The following is a 26,257-nucleotide window of genomic DNA, read 5'->3' on the forward strand; positions in this document are numbered from 1 at the left end:
AATAAATTTTTTTTCATCGAAATGGTTAGCTAAAACAGTAATGTAGATTTTTAAAAGTCGTCGGCATTGTAAAGAACAACCTCTGGATAATTAAGGACCGTTAAAATTACCTCGTCTACGACTCGTTCGGCGGTGAATTTTTGTTTTAATTAATTAAAAAATTCGGGGTACGTGTAATTTTTTTCGTCTGAATTGATATCTTTCCGAAGAATTACTCTATACAGGGCATCTAATATCATCATTTAGCTCCATTTATGGTATAAAGAACCCTCGAAGTAGAATCATAGAAGGATTTCAGACGAAATTAGAGGGAAAGTTTTAAATTATTCACCAAAAAATTAGCCGCTTCCTTGCACCTGTTCAGCTCTTTTATCGAAGAATTGACTCTTGTGACGTCACATAATACTTCTGTAGCCAATGCGCATGTCCTAGCATTGGTTCTGTGGAAAAGGGTGCGCTGAATCGAAGCTACCTAAGGGGTTTTGGGCATTGTAGTACTTACTTAACACCGATGAGGAACGAATTTTTTGCAGTATTTTGCCATCTGTTAGTCACTTCAGTGTGACTCATCTTCGATTATCCTTCACACGCTATAACTTTCTCGCAGAGAGACGTGGCTTGCCGAACTTCGTTCGAGCTGGTCTGGTCAGGGTGTTTGTGTTCGCCCTATTAAGACCTGAGTTTTCAGCTGGCCGCTCCATTTTGTTCATCTTTGAAGGCGTTGACGATCGCAGTCGAACTTGTGCTTCATGATCTTGCCTACTTGTGGTTGACATGGAGAGCAGCGACGCGAAGAAAGCGGGTACTCGGTTAGTAGGCACGAAAGAATTTATGTTTTTCCTATATGGTATGTTTGTTTTCATCGATAAGGGTGAGTTAGCCTTGTTCCTTGTTCAGTTTCATCTGCAATTAAGGCACAGTTTATTTCGATTCCCCTTGCGATTCGCTCGAAAGCTCGTTAATTTAGACAGGTATACACGATCTAATTTGACTGCGCTATGCTGTTATGAGGTCGAAAACAGTGCCTTATATCTATCCACTCGGTTTGTGATCTCAGCTTACAAGTCATCTTCCTTTTGCAGTGTATTCAAGAAGTCGTCCCCGAACAGCAAGGTACAGTTAATTTTCCTTGCTTTAGCTTTTAAAGAAATTTAATTGCCCGACACGCATCGTTTTGAAACATTACGAACTATATATAGTCGATGTAGTATTTTCTTAAACGAGGGTATTAAATTTACCATGCACGATAGCGCAGTGTTTTGGTGTTTAGCTTCGTTAAATATATTCTAATTCGTGTATATATTTGATGGCTTGTGGTTCAAATGTTCACACTTTTGGTGTTGAGGTATAATAAGCCACCGAAATACGTCGTTTTTTGGGTTGGGATCGAGATTATTTTGAAAGAAAATCAGTGGAAACATGAGCTTTTATGCATGTCTGAGGTTTCGTTTGTGGGTCCAAACTGATGTAAACATCGCACAGAATGCTTGCACTTATCTCTATGTTTATACCTTCTATAATTTTCTTCTTGGTTTAATAAAGTTGTGTACATATCAAATTTAAAACTAGGTAGTTTGAATAAATTAGAGCCACAAACAAACGAAAGCGAAGGGGAGCACCTTTGCAGATGTTTCCTGCTATAGCTTAGCATCTAGGTTGGCTGAAAATTATCATATGAAAGGAGGTTTAAAAAGATTTGTTCAGTCCTAAAAAGGACGCGAAACGTCTTTATTTTGAACGATGTTAAATTAATTGTTTTAAGATATAGCTCTAGCTGTAATTCTGAAGCAGATGTAAGTTTGTACTATGGAGTACATCTTGTTTTGTTTCGCTTTTTAATTGAGCATGCTTTTGGAAAACAAGCCTAGGAAGAACATGAGATTAAAAAAGATGATGCCTGAAGCACATAAATTAATGGGCGCGTGAGGATAATGGCTGCGGGCAAGAGGTATACCTTAAAAACGAAGGCCATTTCTCTCTGTGTTTACTATACAAAGTGATTAAGAGAGAAATACTCGACTGAAAGCAAGTTTAGATGGATTGATTTGAAAAATTGCACAATTTACCCTTATCCTATTTTAGAGGAATTAGAATCAATTGATTTGTTGAAATTTAAAAAAAAAAATTTTTTTCAGAAATTTTTCTTAAAACTTTTGATTAATTGAAAGAAACTCACACTTTTGAAAATGATATTTTCAAGACATTTTTTAAGACTGTTATTTAATTTTTCTTTTTAGTTGTTATCTTTTGATGGGTTAAATATTCTCAAACCTTATCCATGTTGGTACATATTTGCTTAAATGTGTGATTTAGTTACGTTTCCTTTTAGCAAAGTAATGTAGTGCAAAGAATTCTTGAAATTAACTTCAATGTATCTTAGACTTGGCGTCTTTCTGTTGCAATTAGCCACTTCGCTTAAAACACTTTTTAAACATCTGTGTTAAGTGGATGATAGCATCATTTGCTTTAGTCTGAACCAAGAGTAGTGGCTTTGTGTAATATTCATTAATAAGTCTAGACACAGGCTAAGGCGTCCACACAGGTAGAACTTACCCCAGTATTAACCCTTTGCACCCTTGCATCAATATGTATATTCTCCCTACCACCTCTCACATATTTCCAATGTTACTTACAAGGAGAATTTAAGAATCATAAGCTTCCTTACTTTTGGTGTTACAACTGTGAAAACTGAATATGAAAGCAATCTTAACAGTAATGAACACAATTTATTAAGCAGTAGTGAAAATAAGGCCTGAAAAAAATTCAGGCATTTACAGGATTGAACCTATGATCTTTGAAATACTGGTGCAGTGCTCTACCATTTGAGCTAACAAGCTAACCGAGAACTGGTCATTATGTTAGTTCATAAAAAAACCAGTAAAGTGATGAATCAATCAGCGAGAATATATGAAAACCATATGTGTGTACTGCAGCATGAATGTAAAAGTGATCTTTGCAGTAATGAATATTACTTAAGCAGTGGTGAAAATGATACCTGATTAGTATGAGGTCTCATTATTGCAAAGATTGCTTTCATATTCACTTTGTAAAATATGATTTTCATATATTCATTCTCAGTGTGAAAATTGTTCTACGAGTATTGTTGTGATGATTGCTGAAAGCACTAGCCCCAAGGTTGGCTATATCTGGTGTTAGCTGTTCTTTCAGGAGAGGAGCTCCTTTTCAAATGAAGACACTTAGTTAAACATTGTGTAGAACTATCAGAAAACAGCCCTGGAAGCAGATGATGCTATCATCCACTTTGTCAAGCTTGTGGATGCTCAAAAGAGTTTGCCTGTAGGCTACACATATGTCGAAGGATGTTAACAAAACAAAGCAGCTCTTATTGCAACCAACTTGCTAAATAAACACTTCAATTCCAAAAATCTTAAAACTACTTCATTGTAGAGATGATAGTGTATTTCTGTTGAGCTATCAGGATACAAATCTTTTGAGAGCCAATGATTAATGTGTTACAGATATTCTGTATAAACGAGTTTAAAAAAATTGAAAATGTTAGTGTCATTTCTGTGGATTTAAGTTTTGCGTAATAAATTACAGTGCATTTAGTAGCTGATTCAATGGAATTTTTTTTATCCAATTCTGATATCTTTCCTCTTAACCACTTAATTGACTATTATCAGGAGACTCAACAATCAGATAACTCTTGAAGGAGTAAATGGATTAACACATTACAATTTTTTATCTCAATTAAATTCATGACCCTCCCACCTAAGCTAATTCTCAGGGAAATGCAGAAGAATTCATGGTTATGTAATAATGCATTGAATGAATCTTTTGATTTTGAAATTATAACTCTTGGACAACATTATAATTTGTGTATGGTTTAAGAAAGAAGACAACCAGATTCAGAAGACCAGGTGCCTGTAATTTTATTTTCTCAACTAGACAAATATTAATGCTAACATCTGTTACCCCACAGATCACTACTTATTTGGGCAAACGGGATTTTGTAGACCACATTGAACACATTGATCCTGTGGGTAAGTTAATATCTGACTGTGATTTCTTAAGCCTTTCACTCCCACGATCTCATTAGTAATTCTCCTTACTGTCTGCCTCACAATTCTCATGACGTTAGTTTGGAGAATATGGTATTGGATCAACAAACAATCCTTTAGCCAATGTTTTTTTGTCGTTCTTATCACTGGTCTGCTGGATATTGCATTGATATTGTAAGGAGAAATTCTGTCTTGGTCACTCATGAGAGTTAAAGGGTTAGCAGAATTAAGTTGAAAAAAAAGTGATCTGGTGAAAATGCAGGCACATAAAATTGTTGAGTCTTCTGTCTAAGTTACTTTTTTTGGGTTATTTTGCAGATGGTGTTGTTCTGATAGATCCAGAGTTTGTCAAAGATGGGAAAAAAGGTATTACAAAATTGTGCTTGTCATGAATTATATCAGAAGCTTAAACCTAGACTAAAAGCATCACAGAGTTTACACAACTAGTGCAATTTGTAATAAGCGTTTATTTTGACAAAATATGTTTATGAGTCGGGCTATAGGTGACTTCTGATTCTGAGCTGGGGTCACAAAAACCCTGTAAACACTATCTACTTATCCTGGATTAGTTGCTGTCAAATTCTATAGTTGGTGTGCTATTTCAGGGTGAATCTTTTCCAGTTGAAAAACATTTTAAATGACAAACGGGATAGTAGCTGATTCCTGTAAATTATAGCCACTTTGCTGACTGGCATATGTAGATTTAAATTTTGACAATTTTTTCCCAGGGTAAATAGCGGTTTTGACCTCCTCTTTTAAGAGAGACAGAGAAATTGCTAGAAAAAAAATAGTGTTCAAAATTTTTGACAACTATCAACTGTTAGGTCCAATTTAGACATTGTGCTCCTGCCCTGTCAAATTTTATTTAGGAATTAAGTTTGACAAGAGCATGGTGGAAGCATGTTGTCTAGATGAAAATTTTTAATTAAATTCTGCAAGCAATTGAGTTTGACAAGCTCTGCCATGCTACACAACTCTGGCACTACTCCAATTCAAATGTTTGCCGCTGCCTAGCCAAACAAAAGTTATAAATAATGTTTAACTTAAATAAAGGCAGGATTGCACTCCCACTGAGAGTAACAAGAATACATTAATACTTGGCCTCCGTTAATCCTGAATTTTGCATGACTCGAGCCCAACATGTGAATCAGAGTCATGATTCTGCTGTGCTAGAGTCAAACCTAATTCTAATTATGTTTGGCTTTGAAGTAGCAGAAGGTCTGAACAGGACCCTAGACATTTTTGAGAAAATCATGCCAAACAATTTTCTAGCATTTGAAAAAGTTACTTTGGTGATTAGAACAACATGCAAGTGTCATTTATTTTTTCTTTTTCCTATCAGTGTTTGCCCATGTTCTGGCAGCATTTAAGTAAGTCATAAATATTTGCACTCTTATTTTGAATGTTCCTAGTGACTTATTACTTGTTTGTTCAAGGTCCTTTGTACATTTGTTTAATAAAAGTGCAAAGTGGAATTCCACATTAACACATAGAAAGTGAGAGTTACCACAATAATTTGTGGTTGAGTTCTGTCACTAATATTTTCAAATTTGCAAATGATGTCTTTTTGAAAACTTTTTGATAAAGAATGTTTTTCCTCTTACTGATAGATATGGACGTGAAGATTTGGATGTGCTTGGTCTAACTTTCAGAAAAGACTTGTTTCTGGTTTGTAAAGATTGAAATTTCCTTTCTACAGTTATGGGATTATTGTCATGAGCCACCCTTTTACTACAAATCAGGAGATGTTTTGAATTGATTATTTTAATTTTAGCACCTACATGAAGCCTGGGCAACTCTGAACAAGTCAAGTCACACCATTAGTCCTGTTTTAGATTGAATGTCTTGTTAATGATGTAGTCTTAGACCCTGTACTGGGTTTAACCTTTAAACTCCCAGAAGTGATCAACATGCTACTTCCCCCAACAATATCCATACATTATCTAGCAAACAGGGGTTGAGAATACTCACACTTATTGCAGAGGAGTTGTCTTTCTTGATCTAACACCAAGCTCTCATTACTTCTTTACAAGAAAATGTGTAGCAGGTAGAAGGGCGAATTAAAAATCAGATCTTGGGAGGTAAAGGGTTAACTGAATGAAAATCAGAAACAGAAAACTGAAAAACTGAATTTTCCATAGGACTTAAGTACTTGCAAACTTGTGTTTTCAATGGGCTAAATTTGGAGTCAACAAACACTGGTTTAAGCAGCTTCTATGAATGAAAAAATATTTAACCTTCTCATGCAAAACAGCTTTTACAACACATTTAAGCAAAGTATGAAAGATTTCAGCTCCAAATTCACCAGCAGTTGATGAGTGTAGTTGCAGAGAGTCATTTCTATCAGTGGTCATTGGTATGTTACTCTTCATTTTTACAGGCCACTACGCAAGTTTATCCACCAAAAACAGAAGATCCAGTTCAGCTTACAAGGCTTCAAGAGAGGCTGCTGAAGAAACTTGGGTCCAATGCCTATCCTTTCAAATTTGAGGTTTGCTTTCCTCTGGAAATCCTTGAAAGTAATTCATTAATGTTCATAATTAAGTAGTTCTTTGTATTCAAGTGGTAAGTCAGTTATTGCTCATCCTGGGTCCTAAAAGTGAAAGAAGCACCCTTACTACAGTAACTATAAAAAAAATAATATTTTTACCAACTAGTGCATTTATACATACATTTGTCTAATTGCATTTGTTGTGATTCCTGTTAGTTGCCCCCAGGTTCTCCTTCATCTGTAACTCTACAACCAGCACCAGGAGACACTGGCAAGGTATGCAGAATAATACTAGTCAAATTCTTTTTTAGGTGAACTTTGTAAGATGTAGAGGTACATTTGTTCAGCTTCGGTCAATTTATTTTGTTAAAATGAATTAGAGATGCTGCATGAATGTGTTTTTTGCAAAGTAGCATGTGTTATTTCTTGATTGCATTCACTGAGACAACTGCTTAATGTTATTTTCAGCCTTGTGGGGTAGACTATGAACTTAAAACTTACATCAGTGAATCTATGGAAGAAAAACCACACAAAAGGTAATTCAATCATTTACTGCAGATAGCTTGAAGCACTTTGACAATCTTCTTATGGTTACTTACAATTCCATAACTCTCTTTTTAAGGTGCAAGGTGTGTTCCTTTGTTGTTCTCTGAATATTTTTATTATTTGATTTTAGAAACACAGTACGGTTAGCCATCAGAAAGATTACTTATGCACCAGAACGACCCTTGCCTCAGGTAAGCTGAAAAATTAGATCTGGGGTAAAGAATGAGCACCTTCACTATTTGGGACCTTGCTTAGCACTTTGAGTATACATGTACCTGAATTAATTTTGGGAGCCACATCTTTTGTGTTCTTCATCTTTATCTTTTATTAGTAGTATTATTTATCTGTGTGTTGAATTTCATTCCACAGCCTCAGGCTGAGACGGAGAAGGAATTCATGCTTAGCACTCATAAGCTCCACATTGAAGCTTCTTTGGACAAAGAGGTAATGTTAGTTTTTAGAAGCACAGAGGATGGAGCAGGGGGGAGGGGTAAAGGTACAGTGTTGGATACCAAAGTACTATGGGTGGGGTGGGAAAGGGTGTGTGCTGAGTAGGTGGTGTAGAAGGGCACAATGGCAAAGGAATAGGAGCAGAAGAAGGTGTGAAATTGCAAGGGGGGTGTAGAAGATCAGGAAAAGGTGGAAGTTGCCTGGAGCAACAGAAATGTGTAGGGAGGGGTTGGGGAGATTGTGATGCAGATGTCACCCTCCTCTTGCATTTGCAGTAAAGTGAATCTTATGCAGTTATGGATGTAGAAAATACTTTGGCTGAAAAATCTTTTTCTTTTGCAGATGTATTACCATGGGGAGGAGATTGGGGTTAATGTACATATTGCAAATAGTTCTTCCAGGACATGCAAGAAAATAAAAGTTACAAGTAAGGAAATTGGAGAAAAAAAAATACTCCAAATTTATATATTTTGTTTTTTCGTTTGTTTCATTATTTTTTTCTTCTTCCTTGTTTGTTTGTTTGGTTTTTTTTTTCCATTGCAATTTTTGTATCCACTGCCTTTGAAAGACAAATTTCTCAAAGTGTTATGAGCACAGCAATGTTCTCATCTTTTCACTACATGCATGTGTTTACGTTGTGGAATTCTTAGAAAGCCACAAGCTCTTTAGACTTTTAGCTTAGAATTGTGTCTTTCTTTTGCAGTACGACAGTTTGCTGACATCTGCTTATTTTCAACTGCACAGTACAAGTGTCCTGTGGCATCGTTAGAATCTGAGTAAGCATTAAGGATAAAGTTAGCAACAAATTCTGGTTACATTTTAAATCACTATGAATTGTTGCATCAAAAAAAAAATTTTTAAGAGAGAAATTGTGTATCTATTACTTGTGAGAGGAAGAAAAATCTGTGTCCATTGTAAAGATGCAAACTACAGCCAGTTCTGATGTTGTAGTGGGATGCACTAACATTTATTTTCATATTCTCCCCACTTCTCTTTTTATGTTCCCCATGTTACTGAGAAGGAGAATTTGTTTCCCAATCAGGAGCTTCTTAAGTGGTGATTGTTTCCTCTATTCTTACCCTCTCACAATTGTACATTTGATGTAAGAAAGGAGAAAGATGCCAGTTACTTTTAGGATTAAAGGAATTGTCAAATGTACAGCTTAACTTTGTTTACCTAGATTACAGGAATAAATGTCATAATTTTAAATTTAATTGTTTCACTTTTTATTCTCCTTGTAGAGATGGTTTTCCTGTGGGACAGAGTGGAACCTTATCAAAAGTGTACCGCCTCACACCACTCCTGAATAACAACAGGGTATGATATAAAGGCTGTTTGTTATCCTACACCTTTTATGTTTATAGAAATAACTGTATACCAGTATTTAGATGCAAAGTCATTCAGTAACTGATGATGAGAAGACGGTATGATTTCTATTTCCCTTCCCCCTTCCATCTCCTTCCTTTGACCGTCACTCACCCCTTTAGTACAAATTTATTTCTCTTCCAAGCCTACTGCTGCTGTTAAAATCAAAGATGGAAGCTTTAATTTTCACCAACAAAATACTGAGCACTCATTCGTCAAAATCACCCGGCTCTGCAGGCGTATTGATACCAACTAGTGTTACTCCTGAGCATTCAACACGTACTTGCATGATGTTGATAATGGTCACTTATCTAATGCTGGTTTCTGATTTTTTCTTGTTATGTAAGGATAAAAGAGGCTTGGCACTCGATGGAAAATTAAAACACGAGGATACTAATTTAGCCTCCTCGACGATGTAAGTAGAACTTAGCCCACACATCCTGATCAATTCAAAACTTGTATTACATCCATTTTGAAATCACTTGTGATCCTTGTAATCTGATTGGCTCTCATTGATGTGATTTAATGTAATGAGTCGCACCATTTTTTTTTTCACAAAATAGCATTTTTTTTTCCTCAGCCAATGAGGAAGCTTTACTAAAATATTTAAAGATTGCTGGCTTAGTTTATTTTTGAAGCTTGTATTAATTTGCAGTTGCTTTATGGTGCGTAAATCTCCTTCCTCCCTCGCTAGAACTTTATCACGATTTTCAGTAAATTTGATTACAAGGCAGCCTGCTGTCACTGTTCTCTGCGTGAGTTTGTGATACAAAAAGGTTTTAACTGTACTTTTTTATTTTGTTATCTCCTTCCTCATTTTTAGAATGGATGACACCATTCCTAAAGAAAATCTTGGAATCATAGTAAAATACAAGGTCAAAGTGCGAGTCATAGTGGCTTATGGCGGGTAAGAGCGGCAATCTTGCTTCTTTTTGGCGGGGGGGGAGTGGGGTGAGGAAGGGGTTTGGATGAGAGTTAAGTAAAAGGCAGAGGCTGTTCTCTTGCTAGGTCCACCCAATGTGACAAATATCATTCGCGTTTAAAATTCTCCATGCTTTGTCGTTAAATCCCCTCTCTTTTTCTATCAGTGATGTGACACTGGAGTTACCGTTCACATTAAGTCATCCCAAACCTCCAGATGAGACACCGCCGTCCACACCAGCCCCACAAGTACCCACAGAGGAAGCAGCAGGTAGGACACTGGGAGGGGGGAGGGGGGAAGGGGGTCGGGTAGGAAAGTCGAACTGCTCGAGAATGTTGTGCCCCACTTGAAGTTTTCGAGGTCTTTTCTCTTTTCAAAGATTTTACTTCTATACGGTACTACTTTCCGTAAGGGACCAAGGATTCTTGCACTTGAAAACTCTTGAATGAAAAACAAAATTCTCGACTCGTGATAAATTATCAACTCCCTTTCTGCTCTAAGTATTTCCAACTCAAATAAACTGCATGAAACTGTAAGAAGGTCATCAGCCAAAACTCTTATTTGAAGCAAATTTGAAGTGTACTTATTTTATTCGTCACTTTAACTTAAATATTGTTTGCAAACGCTTGGCAAGGAGGCAGAAAAGTGTGCGATCTTTTTCTCTGAAAATCGCCGAATGTCGTTTCCATACGTTGAGAAAAGTTAAAGTGTCGTCAGAGGAGACTGGACGCTACGATCTTTAACCCTTTAAACCTAAGAGTGACTAGCATCTAGTTTCTCCTTACAGTAATACTGCTGAATCATTCATTGCAGTCCATGAGAATAAAGGAAATGATTACTAACTAAAGAAACTCTAGATTGTTAAACAAATTCTCCTTGTCAGCACTTTAGGAAATGTAGGAAGAACAGTGGGGAGAATATACATACTGATATTAGGGTGTCAAGGGTTAAGGGGTTAGTAACGGCTTGTATCTCGTGGAGAGATTAGCTTGAATGTTCAATTACTCATTTTTTATAATGACTAGGAGACGTATGACCTTGATTCTCCATATAACAAGACATTTTCATCAGTTTAACGAAAAAAAAAGGCTTTTTATGTTACTTGTATCGTCACGTTACTGACTCCAGTATGATTTGTTTGTAGGGGGTGCCGCTTCAGGTGACATTCCTGTAGACCACAACTTAATCGACTTTGACACTGAGTGAGTAAAAACGCGTATACAAACGCGCGTAATAATAACAAGGATTTCAAATAAAGCCGGTGGCCAGCGGTCTACCGCCGCTCGTAAGATCACAGGCTGTTGTGTTTGGGTTTCGCCTAGCGGTAAAGCCGTTTATTACACCATCGGCAGCCGCTTATGGAAAAAGCCCGGGAGTGCCGGGCATGTGAAAAGTAGTTTTAAGGATTGAGAGCAACAGTTTGTGAAAATTCCATAGAAATGGTTAAGAGCCATACTTGATGTTGGATAATAAATTTGGATTCAATAGTGGAAAGGTTTTCAACATTTTTGTTAGTAGCACTCTCTACATTAGCTATTCAAAGCCAGTGTGAGGCTTAAAACTACTAACCAGCGGGAAAAAAAAGACTGAGTGATAAGTGAGGTAGTTCACTAAACTATTGCAGTCTGTTAAACCCCAAAGAGTAACTGACTTCTAACTACCACTTACAATGTCACCCTTGAATAACCCGCGAATGTCACGATAGTAAAGACAGTGATCAGCACCTTAGGAAATGTATAGAGAACGGTATGGAAAATATGTATGGTGATGTTAGGGTGTAAAGGTCAAATAGGAAAACAATGTTCTTTGACCTTTTTTACCATCAGGCCTGGGAACATTGAGAGAAAGTTATGAATAAAAAGGATAATATTCTTGATATAATTCCAGACTTTCGTAACTAGTATAGATGAAAATGTGTTGATGTTAGTGATGAGAATTCATCGAATCGTTGTATTTTATTCCAGTGGTCCTGACAAGAATGAGGATGACGACCTTATCTTTGAAGACTTCGCTCGCCTCAGGCTCAAAGGAGGAGAACACCTTGACAGTGCAGACGCCTGACTCCCATTCAACGCGACAATTTACATGGGAGGGGAGAGAGAGAGGGAAGAATTGTCTGTCTAAAGAAACTGTGTCTACTTACTTCGTGGATTAGTTTCCTCTCCTAAGAGTTACAAATTTGAAGATATTGTCTTGATCTACTTAAATATTGTCAGACCACTTAGGAAAAGTAATGTATGGTATTCAATAGGAAGAAATGTCTTGAACTTGGAATTTATCAGAAGAGGTTTACCGAGAGGTGGTAATATTACAGTATTAGTTTCAAAGCCTCTCGGTTCCTCTGTAGACTTGTTTTCAGATTCAGCTACAAACGGTAAATAGAAGAGCGCTCTTGTGCGAATTTATGTATGAAAAAGCGATATTATTCGATTTCATTTTGACATAGTTAAAAACCGTTCTTAGACATAATTTTGGCATCATTATTTCTTTCTATGAAGAACTTTTTTCAAATCACTCAACAACCAAAAGACTGATTCATTTTTCTCACATCAAAGTCAATGGAAACGAAGACTCCAAACATTTTAATCATAGAAGACGAAGCGAAAAATAATTTGTTTTGTGTTATTTCTTTTATTTTTTTCCTTTTGGAAGAACCTGCAGGATATTATCTGAGTGGAAATCGTGTAGTGAAAGGGATACGTATAGTATGAAATATCGCCAGATATGTATACACAACTTCCTTGTTAAGACCTAAATTGCTATTCTCCCTATGTTATAACTACTTACGAAGACTGTAACTTGATCCTGTTTGATAGGAGCCTAGGGCAAGATTTTGAAAATTAGAAAAATGTCACTGTATTATTTCGTGAATTAACGTCACAGAGGAGACGTGCTTGGGACTGGGGAGGGATAACAGTATTAAAATTGATCAGATGTATGTTGTATGCTTCACTCGTAGCGATTCACATCTGTGGCTAATAAAATTGATAAATTGTTACTGGATCAAGCTTTCAATCTCTAAATCGCTTTTGAAGGGAAAGATGAGCATGTCAGCTTTTGGAGTGGTGTGGTTTGAGGGTGCGTGAGACTCCCTCTCGAACTCGACGTCGAATCTAGGGCCTCCTTCCCGTTCCCAAGGGGGGGGGGAGAGAGATGGAGAGAGAGGAGTAAGAAGAAGGGGAACCCTAGGGACGAGGTTGTCTCAAACAGGGCTGAAGAATACAGACCAAGCGCGCGTCAGAGAGCCCCCTTCAGCTTGTTTACCCATTTTAGGTTGTGATAATATTTTGGTGAAATCTTTCCTATGTATGCATAATTTAAAAGTGATAAAAAATGGAAAATCCCTTGAGACCTGAAATGGGTAAACAAAACTTACAAGCCAAAGACGTCGATCTCTCAACTGATCCAGACCTTGAATGATAAAATATCATGATAGCCCTCAGAGATTTCTCAAATTAACATACATCTTGTCCATTTTAACCATATCTTGACTGATCCAAATCTTAACTAATAGGATGTCATGATAGCTTTAAGAGACTTCTCAAATTAATATATCTTGGCTTTTTTAACGATATCTCCAGGGTTCCAATCGTCTTGGCGACAGCCATTAAGTCATCTTTTTGTTTGTCCGAACTGAAGATCTCTCCAGAAGCATTTTGGAACGTTAACGCGGTCGTTTGTTAAAAGAAAAATTCATTTGGCAGTCCATGTTCATATATCATTATGATCTCATATCCGATGTCATTAGGGGGGGGGGTTGCTCTATAAATTTTCACCGAAAGACTCTTTTCTGGGCGATTCTGAACAATTTAATGAAACCGCATAGTCTCTTCCGTTGTCATGGTTACTGAGGACAACACCTCCCCACAGAGAATGTTTTGAAAATATCGGTATACATTGAGCAATATCATAGTACACAAAACGAACCCTGATGATAAGTAAAAAAAAACATACATAAACAGTGATTGAGCGGTATTAATATCTTTCCCATAATCGGTGCCGATGGTGTCCATTATCCAGCAGTAAACCCAAACACGAGAGCATGCGCGAAGGCTGAAAGACGGCGGAGAGAAAGTCTTACAGCCAGTAAACCGGCTTTAATTGCAACCACAATGAAAGCGATAAAGTAGATAACATCAATATTTTCAGTTTCGTTCCATTTCAAAACGCGTTATGTCCAGAATAGAAAATGCAATTTGAATAACAGGGAGACTCCTACACGAGTTTTCACGAGAAGTTTACAACCTAAATAATTTTCGCTTCCTGATCTGAGGAATTACTCCCAAAAAATCACGGAGGTGTTTGTTCAGGAAAACTGGCTGTTTGGTAATGAGCGTCCGTGAAAAGTTACCCATATCGAAAAAGGTAATAATTTTCATGCAATAAAGTACTTTTAAAGTTCTTTTGACACTTTTAAAGACTGAAGACGCGTTTCCGTTTTTTTTTTTTTTGTTAAAACTGAGGTACAAATACAAAATATGAATAAGTGCCAGTTGAAGAGAGATACATAATGTAAAAAACACATTTTCAACAATTATTAGGCTAGTTATTTCATGAAGCACGGTAGAACAGAGCAATATAATGTTTCCTGATGACAAAGAACAACCTGAAAGCCCTTTCCATATTTAGTAACTTGCTTGATTTTCCGTGGATATTCTGTCGATTCGTCCCATAATCTCAGTGAACTGCTAATGACTTAATGTATTATCTGTGCCTAATTTTTACAAATTCATAGCTCTAATCATAAAGGAATTACAAGGTACAAGATAAAATTTTGTCCCGGAGAACGACCGACACATGACAAGATTTACGACATCGATAATACCAGCTACTTAAACCATCAATGAAGAGTTTCCAGACGAAATGATAACCCTGGAAACGGCATCAACCCACAAAATAAACTTGGTAGTAATGTTAAGAGTATGAACACTGGTATGTTGTTCATTTTCAAGCGAAAACTGGAATATGTTCGGTTAGTTTTTTACGCGTTTTCTCGATTTGCGGGATCATTTTGTCGGTAGCCACATCAACTCGAAACCTGAAATGGTTAAATTGAATAGGTATGCCCCGTGAACTAGCGATTATATTTCCATCATTAATTTGCACGCGAGAAATTGAATACAGGTAATAACATATAAATTCGTTTTGGAGATTTCAATTATTGTGTGTGGACATCACCGAAACGTCGACTGTCTATTTGTTGAGCATTATTTCAAAAGCTAACCTATTAACTCGACTTAAGAAGCACCTGTTTTTGACTCCCGTTGCAAGCCTCGTTATACAAGAACCAATTGCTAGCTAATCCACAAAAACATAGAACTGTTGGTTTATATTAAGGATTGGCCACTCACCCCGATTGTAAACATCCACAGAATAAAACAACGTTAGCCTTGTTTCTGCACTGAGCAAGCGACGGTGTTTCAGTCCTTCTTAGTATTGTCGAGCGTCTCTCTTTCAGCAGGGGCTTTATTCACGTCCCAAGAAACTCCGCAGTGGTATCTCCTTCTCCTCGTTTACTGATTTGTACATGAACATACCAACTACCCCGCTAGGACTTGAAGAAGGTCGTGTACAGCATCCAGAATTCACAGAAACCTCACTTTAAGATAGTGACGCACTCATCGAAGCCAGAACTGGGTTAGAGGCCCGGGTGGTTAGGATCCTGCGATCGTTTCCGGTTTATAGTATTCCGCATTCTAGACCCATCCGAATCCACTGATGTTTCGAGAGCGCTGTGGCGTCAGTTTATGGATGAACTCAAGACGGGATGAACTGAAAATGAGACCAAATACTACGAGAGATTAGCGGCTTGGATGCAACTGCTCTCGTGTTGGTTGTGGAATACTCCGCGCTGTTTTTTTGCCTGGTGTTCTACTATCGCTGTTATAACTTTTTTCAGGTGATACATTTCCTCATTGTTCATATCCTTTCAATGTTTAGAATAGTTTATCTCAAGTTAGTGCTTTAAGACAGACTAAATAGCGTTGCCCCTCCCACAGAAAACCCTTTTGTTAAATTTGTCATTTTCCGCCCTTAAAACGAAATTCCTTTTGAATGAAAATCGTTTTTTTGCAACGCTTAAATGAGTCTAACCTAAAAACTATTACTGATCACTCTTATGAAACATGATTTATGCAGACAGGGATGGTTTTGCCCGGTACAACCCAAACTTTTACATATCATGAAATCTGCGGTGAGGAATTTGGGTAATTGGCAAACGTTAGAGAGATGTTATCTGCAGAATGAGTAGAAACAAAAATTGGAATTCGGTCGCAAAAAGCCTTATCAGTAGGCCAGCAATTGACTCCTTGATGGTTTCGAACTTCTGCTCGTGTGCTAAATATAGTTGAGAAAACTGAATACATACACTTCGTGTATGTGTCGCTGAAACTTCCCTGAGGCCTTTTCCACTATTCGACCCCGTATATTTACCTATTACTTGACACACGACTCAACCTTGTATTTTTAAAGTTTTATCTTATTCAGGCCCGTGAGCCTGAATAAATACGAAAAAATCGCGCGTCAAAAACCAATGTGGAAATGTGATTCCCCGATTTATTGTTATAGCAAACAAATTTCTTGAACGGAGTTTTCGTATTTTCTTCTCTTTCGAATCCGCGAGATGTGTAGGTTTTGTGTCAAAATAACCGTTTTGTTTCGATTTCCATCATCTAAAGTTCAAAGTGGGAAAACGATAAAAGAAGACAGAACTTGCAGGTTCAAAGCGGCAAACATTTTAAGGCGTCGATCAAGTATATTTTTACCCACAGCCATTACGATATACAGTAGTTTTCCTCTGTCTTTCAACTTTTGACAGCTTTTTGCAAGTCAATGCGGGCAAGAATAAAAAAGATCATCAAGCAGATAAAAAAAAAACATTTTGAACGAGGAAACTTTGCATTTTCAACCGTCAATTGACCAGTTGTTTATATATTTTTCGCGTACGGAACATTATAAAACACCAAAACATCGATCAATATTATGATGCTCTCATCTTTCGAAACTGACGAAATATAAGAATGAATTTAACCATGCGAAATACATCGCGAAATTGAAATACTGAATATACATCTAAATCATTTATATGGGCTATTGGCAACCTCAAAGCCATTTGGATGCAAAGTATATGAATGGAACTAACTCCAATTTTCCCAGATGGCATTCGGCCTGAATAATATGCCATTGTCATAAATTTGATAACGGAGAGGAAATGCCATCTTAATCCATTCCAAATATTCCTTTAGGCATTGCCGAAAACCATGATACGAGTTTCTTTCTTTTTTTTTTTAAGAACCGATTTTAAAATGTATTTTTTTATCCCGACAAGCTGTTCATTGAAAATATGGTCTAGTCTATGGCCCTAATTAGCATCCAAATGTCTTTTTTCTTTCCACAGTGTTTATTTATCATTAATTTTTCAAGTAATTGGTGCTATCTTCAATACAAGGAGATAATCGCGGAAATCTGCATACATTTATCCGTTCAATTAATGGCGAATGTACACGGATCTACTAAATAGATTTGGGAAAAATGAACCAATATGTTTGCATTTTGAAACAATGTCGGAAAACCCTTGAAGTACCTTGGCCTCTATTTCATGATTACTTTACCAAATCTAAAACTTAGAGGATGTTTCCAACGTTCAAACTAAGTTACCAAGCGACTTTTTTTCATCGTTTCTCCTGGTAGACTCGATGACTCCTCACCGACTGTGCTGTCGAAGGAAATGGGAAAATAGCGGAATTATTATCAAAATTTCCGACTTATTGCCCGAAGGAAATCTTAATGGTTTATATGATGCAAGTGTCCATTTTTTGGAAATTTTACACCTTTTTAACTGAGTCAGGTTCAAGGAATATAGCAAAAACATACAATAAATCACTGACAGTGTTTATAGATCATGAATTTTGGGTAACGCAAAAAATCTCGCGGATTTCCCTACGTTTTGAACATTTTAGTTTTCCGATCTATTGGTGGAAAGTTAATTTTCTGTTTCCAGATGCTAAATTATTTGTTAACAACAAAGACACTTTGCTTGAATTTTTTGAAAAATTGACGAATGTTTTACGTTTTTAAGTCGTCTGCTAGCTTTCAGGCTTAAAACTGGGGAGTGCCCTCACACAATGGCTGGGAAACACCTCCAACACGCACCCAGAATGTAATTCATTCTTTTGGCATGGCTCAAGTGCACTTTGATTCTAAGAGGCTGCCAATTTAATTCTTTTACTTTTTACCATTTAAAAATGCATAAAAGAGTTTAGAAGCTGACGTTTTCAGTGTCAGCCCTCCGTCATTTGCTCTCACAAAGGGCTAATGCTCAAACAACAGTTTTTTTAACTCTTTACCGTGGCCAATCTACAATATCATGTCAGTTAATCAAACCAAATTATCTTGTTACACAGGATATTAATAACCTGGGAAGGTGAAAATTTCCATACAAAAAACACTGAACTCGTCAAGGAAAACTACTTTATATGTTCGTCGCCATCTTGAATTTGAGAGGCAGGGGAAATATTTCCATCATCTAAGTTCAAAGTAGAGGAGAGACACAAATGAAGAAAGTATCACGAGTATGATTACAGACAGAATTGGACGACACGAATTCCTGTCACCAATTAATCATAACCATTACAATTTCCGAAAAAAAGTACATATAGAACAAATATCTCCAATGGAGAAAATGTCTAAAGTAAAAAATTCCTCCATTTCGGAAATTCCCCAGTTTTTCTCAGGATAAGTGGTTGTTGCTATGGTTATTGTGATCAATTCTGTGATTGGTGGATTAGCTGAGTGGACTAAGTACGATTGGCTGCTTCAACTGTCCGATTAGAGCCAACTATCCGATTTCACTGTCCGATTACAACTCTGCATAATAATTAGTGAAAAATAAAGCAGTCAGTGCGCCAATCACATTTGAGGAAACTGTAATGGTTATGATTAACAGAAAAAAACATACAGAGAGACACGTGAAGCATTATTGGATGATTGCTCACAATCCCTCATCTGCATTACAGTTTCACTATTCAATCGCAAAGACATATAAAGGGGTTTTCGTTTGATTTGTTTTAACAACGACTACTTTTTTTACTCTAGGCCTCGGACAGAGTCGTTTCTCATCAAACAACATTTGATCTTGGCTGTGGGACTGACTCAAGTTGTTCTGTTGCTTAGCATAGCTGCTTACAAAAAGGAGGTGAGAAGACTGTAAATGCTCTCCAAATTAAAACGTTACTGTGGCAATTTTTACTTAACGAAAAACAAAGTGGAAAGGTAGCGGGTGTTGATAGGTTCAGAACCTCTTCTTGAGAGCAGACAGGCAAGAAAAACGCAGTTTTGGTTGTGAGGAAAACGGTAGCCCTTTCATTTTTTAAATTCATTGAATTATTTTGGCCTAAACCTAACCTTCTAAGTGTGTCCGCCCTTTTGAACTAAGAGTCTGGAACTAGGCCAACCTTCAGCAGACTGCGAATGCAGACGTAATTCCGGTTGTCACTATCGGAAATACCTCCTGTATAAAACGTATACAACAGGACAACTTCGAATAAAGACTGTATTCCAGAATAACAATATACAAGACAGCTTTCACGCATTCCTTTTCATTTTCCTTTTTTGAGTTTTCATCAAGAGTTCAAAGTTCAATTCGTGGGGGGTAAGAAACATACAAAAATCCACGTGACACTCTCGGTCCAGTTTTCAACACCTCCGTCTCTCCACCCAGGAGTATAAAAGGGTCAAGGAGGCCTGAGAAATTCCGGAGGGTAGCCATGCAACTGACTTGCATCCCTTCCAGGGGTGAGTAGCGCTACTCCTAGTGGCTTCATACTAAGCTTAAGCTAGGTGCGCCACGTGGCTCGAGAATAAATATCACCTTCACCTTACTTAATAAGTGCATTACCATTTTCTTCACAGGAAGGATGTCAAGCGATGTCAGTCATTCTTCATTATTCCGTTTCATCTTGTTTTTCCTGGTGTCTAGTGGATAGTTTATTCTTGTACTTTACTCACACCAACAGCTCTCATCCTCTAAGAAAGAATATTTATTATTTGCTACTTGGCTGGGGTGAGTATCTGGCCAAAAATGTCTCAAAAGGAGAAAGTTGTAACAAAAAATACCAATCGCCGCGGATTGTAGGACAGAGAAATTTTCAATAGAGGGAGTAATTCGGGATTGCCACGGTTTTTACTGAATTTTGCTTTGTGCTTGTTCCAGAAAACTTGTCCCATCCTCTCAACTAATCAGATGCAAAACTTAAAACAATCGCGCATTGGTCATTCGCTTTTCCCGCGCTTCAAGCAGTTTACTTCTTTTCACTTCGAGTTATTATTGGTTAATGATAATGTTAACCCTTTTTTAACTAATGTTTGACTGCGGACAAAACTTTGGATTTTGGTTTTCAACTCTTGCTTGCGAACTGTTCTATAAGGGTAAAAAACAAGCAGTATCACGTGCCCTGAGGGATAAACGCACAGGATACTTTTTTCGATAAAGTTTTGGCAAAATTAGCAGGAAAAAACCTGAGAGGAAAACAGCTGTCTTCCCGTAATCAAAGTTTGCAGTAGAGAAGCAAGATTCTTGAAGAGAATCAAGAAATGAAAGGAGAAAGGAGATAAGGGAAACGAAATAACATAAGTTAGCGAAATAGTTGAAGCGTAATGTTTGGGGAAGGTAAATGAGAAAACATGTTTGCATGAATGAGTTGCTTATGGGAAAAGAGCAGTATATACTACTACAAAATTTCTCGGCTTGATAGGTTGCCAGTTTTACTTTCATTTTTTTCTAGATATGGGGCTTCGCTCCGCGCGCAGTGCGTGCTGTGAGCTCCGCTATTATGCATTACGCCTGGATCAATTCAACCTTTTTTACTGCACTTTACACCTGTACAAAGTGCTTCCATTGTCATTTTAATCAGTTTTTATTTCGTATTATTCTTTAGGGTTTCCAGTAACTGTGATAGCAATATCTCTTGCCATTGGGTTTAAATCAAAACAGTCAGAGCAAGTGTAAGCGTTACATTCTTATCACAATTATTCAAGACTGCATGAACAGCTAGCATATCAGCCAAAAGGTTGGTCAATCGATCAGTAAGTCGATCAGTGAGACATCCGGTTCGCCCGTCATTTTGTTCGTCATTTCAGTCAGCCAGATAGTCAGTCATTCAGTCAGTGAGTCAATCGATCAATCAGTCCATCTCTCAATCTGACAATCAGTCAATCTGCAGGCAGTTAGTCCGTTCCTAATGTCACAGCTGAATCATTCAGTCTAGTTATTTCGTCAAGTATTTACTTAGTCTATACATTTTTTGTACTAAGTTCTTGTTTTTTTCTCTCTTTGTTTTCAGTTTGTCTATTTATTGTTGCTGGCCTTCCGATCACATATTGTGGGCGCTAGTTATTCCGTGTCTTCTCATTGCGACGGTAAAAGAACTTTTTCGTGTGTGTAATTTGTATTAGGTATCATTTTTGTTTTTTATGAAGGTGGAGGGATTTCACAAATTTAGGGATACGATTCGTTGAAAAAAAAACCAGCCATCTCCATATTTGAGAATGTAATAGTCTATTTACGATTAATTGATTAACAGAAAAATGACTGAGAGGTCTAATTGTTTTAACAAAACGTTTCAGTTCTCAAAACCTATCAAAAAATTTCTCAGCCACTTTTAAAGTTATTTCAAGGATGTACTGAAGTTGAAAGAAGCACAATTTTTACAAAAAGAGTAACATTAAGATCAACAGTAGTGTCACTGACCAACTGGGTGAAAATTTTAAAGAGTGCCTCAGGGCCCCAGTTACTTGGAGGACTTGATGTCATCCGTCAACGAATTTTCGAATTATCATTGTAAATCCTAACTTTCTTTTGTTTGTTTTTATACAGCTTAACTTAATGATGTTGTCCGTCGTTCTTCATCACCTACGACAACCTTCTTATGATATCTGCGCTAGAGCTGTTCTTGAAAAACGATATACAAGGTGCTGTGCTTTCTCCGTCAATTTTTATCTCAATGTCCGGAACCTTATCAAATAATTTCTAGCATTTTAAAGTTACCACGGTGGAATGATCAAATAAGGGCCAAAAGTCTTCTACTTCGATTTAGACATTCAATTGAAAATTGCTCAAAAGATCCCCGATACTCGTTTTTTCTGCAGATATGGCATCCGCACCAATAGTATAATGTTACTTGGTTTGTGTCTTGGATGGATTTTTGGTATTTTGTCTTTCCGAGAGGGCGATGATGTCCTTTTTCAACTCTCTTTTGGACTTATTAATGGGATTCAGGTGAGTGGATTGTTCATCGTACGGACTATCTCAAAATAAATGTAAACCACATACCGACATTTTGAATAGCCTGGCTCACCATCGATTTCTCTGTGACTCAGTAGCAGAGCATCAGACAGCGAAATGGAGTTTCTTGAATCGATTCTTTGTTTGAGACCCAATAATTTTCTTCGCCCTGCACTCGTAACAAAACAAGTAACGTCTTTCTCAAGTCAACAAGTGAGCTCAAAATTTACCATCTCTCTTGTTCTTCTTACACATATGGCGCTTGCAAAATAATTGATCTTAAATAACGAGGGAGGCTTTCTTTACAAATCAACCGCATAAACAAATTTTCAGTTGATAGGGCAAAATCTATGCGCGCAATCAGGATCGAACTAATTAAACGCATAATCGAACTGAGTGGGGCTTGATTTCCGATGAAAGACTAAGATTGTTCTCACTACCAAGCCAATGACTAATGTACAACATTATCCGTTGAAGTTGTTCTGTTCGGGGGGATAACTAGACGCCATCTTGGATCCTAGTGTCCACTTTAGAGCACGTTAAAGATCCCTAACGTAATTCCTAGAACGATGACAGCGTAAAAAAAAGGTTTTGTTTGTCTTTGAAAATGGCGACCGACTTTTTTTGAATTGGCTACCACTTTGAAGAATTTAGGAGCTAAGTGGCTATCAGAAGAAAAGAATTAATTTCACCCACTGTAGGGTAGATGTGCACCTGTTCGTTAGCCTGCAGTTCAAGTCGTGTGCCCTTAACGGGAGAGGGTGGCCATCGTTTGCCGCGCCATTTGTTTGTATTAAAAACCTAAGGCATACAAATCAGGGGGCCACCCCTTAGCCGAAAGCTTTTCCTTACCCTAAAATGTTGGCCGCCCATGCTGGGAAGGAATCTTGAGTGATCACCTTATTGCATATGACCCTTAACATCGAGTTTCTTTAATTCCAGGGAATATTTTTGTTTTTCTTCCACTGCGTTTTAAACATTGATGTAAGTAAATACTGCTCATATATTATTCGTATTTTTTTTCAAGATCCTTCTGTGTTGGTATAAAACCAAAAGCATTTGAGTAAGGTTATCTGCTAATAACACCAATGTGCCCCATTTTTTTCTCGAGAAGTCTAATAAGCTACTAATTAATTCCTGCGCAGATAAAAGGTTATTACCAGTCTGGGGTTCACCGTTGTAGTCATGAAGATGGCTGTTTGACGGACAAGGAGCGCAGTAAACGAGGCAATCCTCCCGCGCATGTGCAAGACCCACAGGTAGGCATGTTGGTCATTCCTGCTATTAACAACGAACGTTTTTTGACGTGGAAGAATCTGTAGGTTATTGTTTGAAGATAAATAAAACGATACATTGCTTTCAATGGCCATGAATATTTGCTAAAAAGAAAAATTATTCTTGGCCAAAATTAAATCTGAGATTTTAAGCTTCCCAATTTACCCACCACAGCGAGAGAAAGCTACTTGGTGAGGTGATACTTTCGTGGGTAGTATCAGATATCTCGAATTTTTATTTTAAAAAAAAATAAGTGGATGAAAAATAACAAAATAAACACCCTTCTTAAGTTACAGGGATCTCGTAGAAAGATCAGCAGCAAGAGCCCGGCGATAGAACACGTTCCTTTGATATCAGTGAGGGCCCAGACAAGGTCACCTCAGGTCAGTCTCGCATTTAAACTGGACATCTTCAAAATTACATTTTTTTTTTAATTGCTAGTTTACGATTTCTAAGAGGTGTTTGAGGTAATGGGGCTGAAATTTAAAATTTTCTTTACGGCAGGTCCCGATGGGCTTCTACATGTTCTATCATCCTTAATCTGCGAAAGGATTTTAAACTAAGAAATACTTTTTACACTCGTATAGGAAGAAGGTTCTTCGCGATCCCAATCCTCCGAACCAAAAAGTGATCCTCGGCCACTAGAGGTTACAGTAGCATCAAAGGTGGAATCCGAACCAGAGGTGAAAAAGGAAACCTCCGAGAGGCCACAAAAACCTGACCACGATGCTTATCCAAGTCTACCAGGAACACCAGAGCCGCATATTACTGAAGTGAATGTAAAACAGACGAAAAGACAGAGTCTACCACCCGAACTGACGCCGAGAAAAAGCAGCAAAAACGAGGTGGAAGGAATAAGTAAATCGGCGACAATAGCTGGTCTAGCGAGCTACACGACACCAGTAGCGGACAGTGGAACCTTCCAACATCCACAAACTGAACATTTAAAGGTGAGTAGCAACGAGTCAAACCTCAAATAATATTTCTTGCTTCACATACATCGCCAGTCCGTGTCTATCCCGGGGGAGGGGCGTTTGAGGTGGATCACACAGTTTCCAGGGGAAAAGAGGGGGGTCAGTCGACACCAAAAGAGTAGAAGGGGGGGGGGGAAGATAAAATATTGACTGCCAATTATGGTGGGTCATAAGAATATTACAGAGAGCCTCATGGGTGAATCAGGTTACATCAACCCCCCCCCCTTCCCCCCCTGTGATACATAATGATCGATCCCTTGTTTGAGCCTTCATGCAACTAACGTCATCTCACTTGCTCTTCTATGTGGTAAAGTGCTGCGTTCCTGTGTCAATTATTCAGGTTCATACTAAGGTGGAGAAATCCCACAGTGAGCCGATGTTTCCTCCAGTTAATGATCCAGCGAAACCGAGCGATAAGCCGCCCGCTGGTCATGTGCACAGCAGTACAGACACTCGAAAGCTTAGTGTCCAATCCTCTGCCTCGACTGGAGGATCGGGAGAAAGAAAACCCCGACGAACATCACGCGGAACGCATCAAGGCGCTTCTTTAAACGAGGTAAAGTTTACAGGGATCAATGTCAAAATCCGAGAAACTGCACACCTACCCCTCCCCTTACCCAACATCAACCGTAAATTTGACTGTTGTTGGGTTATGGGAAGGGTGGGTGCGTAGTTACTCAGATAAAGACATTGATCCGGTAGTGTCACCATTTACTGAGACCGTTAAGTCTTATCATCTCTACTAAACTTTCATCATTTCGTTTTATATTTACTTATTCCTTTTCTCTTTGCATATACTCCTGCATTTCAGCTGGAAAGCTTGTTTTCAAATCCGGTTTACGTCAAACCTCAGAGACCATCGGTGTCCAGTTTGCACGGACCACGTGACGGGGGAGAAAGAAAACATTCACACGAGGTATAAGGATATCATGATAGAAATTCATTCCTTTCGCTTGATGCTGACGATTTGATACAATGATGTTAACTGACTTGGATACATCTGCTTTGTTTCACAGATGGCTCAGAGGCCGGGGTCACGAACATCCTCGAGAAACACAGATGAAACAATGCTTTAAAAGAAAGATAAACGTTTCCAAGCAATTAGAAGAGATCTGCCGTCTAAAAAATCCGGAGTCCGTCTTATTTAAATAATATGAAATGTTCTTGTCGGAGCAATTTCGACATTCGCGAAGAAGAAATAGAAAACTTGCGTTTTTTAAAAGGATTTAATAGGCCAAAATATTAGCTCCCTCCTTTGTGAAATTTAGAGTGGACTTCGAAAAAAAACAAACAAACAATCACCACGAGCCTATGAAAACTAAAAGTAGACATGTATAAACCAAACATCGAAAGCCCAGGAAAAAGCACGTGGCAAAGGCGTGGTTGGTATTTATTTTTGCATGTGATTGGTTGATAGGGCGGCGCGAACCTTCTCGATCATTTCCAGGGTGCAGCGAAATAGAACCAAAGCAATCCAAGATAACATTTAACATACAATTTAGGCATCTGTAGGAGCTTTTGAATACTTAGGTACTTGAACGCAGCCACTTTGAATTAAGAGTGATAACAAAAATACCTATAATTTTACAAAAAAAAACACCTGAAATAAAGTTGCACTTGAGTTGAAAAAGAGATAGAAGGGCTTTTATGCGTATCTTCGTTTCAGTATATACAAACCATAGCCCAAAATGCCCAAAACACAAAACGGAAGCCAGTAAAGAGGGCTCTAAGTTTAACTCACAAAGAGATCAGATTCTCTTTAGCTTAATGAGTCAAGTACCTGACCATGAAATTAAAACTCCCAAGGGCTCAAATCCTCGTTTCTTTCAGTCCCACGTGTTTAAAAATTTCTTATCTCTTCTATCTTTTCAAATCTGACCTCCAAAACTTCTAACAGTGAAACACTTCTGACTTAACAAAAGAATTCTCTTT

The 26,257-nt window shown here is 37.8% G+C and overlaps 2 protein-coding genes across 2 annotated transcripts; both read left to right on the plus strand.

Annotated features, from left to right (window-relative positions):
- Window positions 1-420: 420 nt before the first annotated feature.
- LOC131787255 (arrestin red cell-like) lies at window positions 421-12,799 on the plus strand. The gene is made up of 19 exons (XM_059104352.2): window positions 421-809; window positions 1,083-1,113; window positions 3,944-4,004; window positions 4,341-4,388; window positions 5,365-5,392; window positions 5,633-5,690; window positions 6,403-6,513; window positions 6,730-6,789; window positions 6,982-7,049; window positions 7,190-7,250; window positions 7,429-7,503; window positions 7,852-7,936; window positions 8,213-8,285; window positions 8,751-8,826; window positions 9,222-9,289; window positions 9,698-9,781; window positions 9,963-10,066; window positions 10,941-10,998; window positions 11,761-12,799. The coding sequence occupies exons 1-19, from the start codon at window positions 775-777 to the stop codon at window positions 11,855-11,857; spliced, it is 1,281 nt and encodes a 426-aa protein (XP_058960335.1). The 5' UTR covers window positions 421-774; the 3' UTR covers window positions 11,858-12,799.
- A 5,120-nt stretch (window positions 12,800-17,919) lies between these two features.
- On the plus strand, window positions 17,920-25,950 carry LOC131787245 (adhesion G protein-coupled receptor L1). The gene is made up of 14 exons (XM_066168953.1): window positions 17,920-17,954; window positions 18,890-18,989; window positions 19,706-19,856; window positions 20,731-20,797; window positions 21,136-21,211; window positions 21,669-21,763; window positions 21,941-22,070; window positions 23,019-23,060; window positions 23,222-23,335; window positions 23,648-23,734; window positions 23,939-24,301; window positions 24,666-24,881; window positions 25,137-25,241; window positions 25,342-25,950. Exons 1-14 carry the CDS (start codon window positions 17,920-17,922, stop codon window positions 25,399-25,401), a joined length of 1,641 nt encoding a protein of 546 aa, XP_066025050.1. The 3' UTR covers window positions 25,402-25,950.
- Window positions 25,951-26,257: the final 307 nt, after the last annotated feature.

The sequence above is a fragment of the Pocillopora verrucosa genome, chromosome 6 (genome assembly GCF_036669915.1).
Source record: "Pocillopora verrucosa isolate sample1 chromosome 6, ASM3666991v2, whole genome shotgun sequence".
Classification (NCBI taxonomy): Eukaryota; Metazoa; Cnidaria; class Anthozoa; order Scleractinia; family Pocilloporidae; genus Pocillopora; species Pocillopora verrucosa.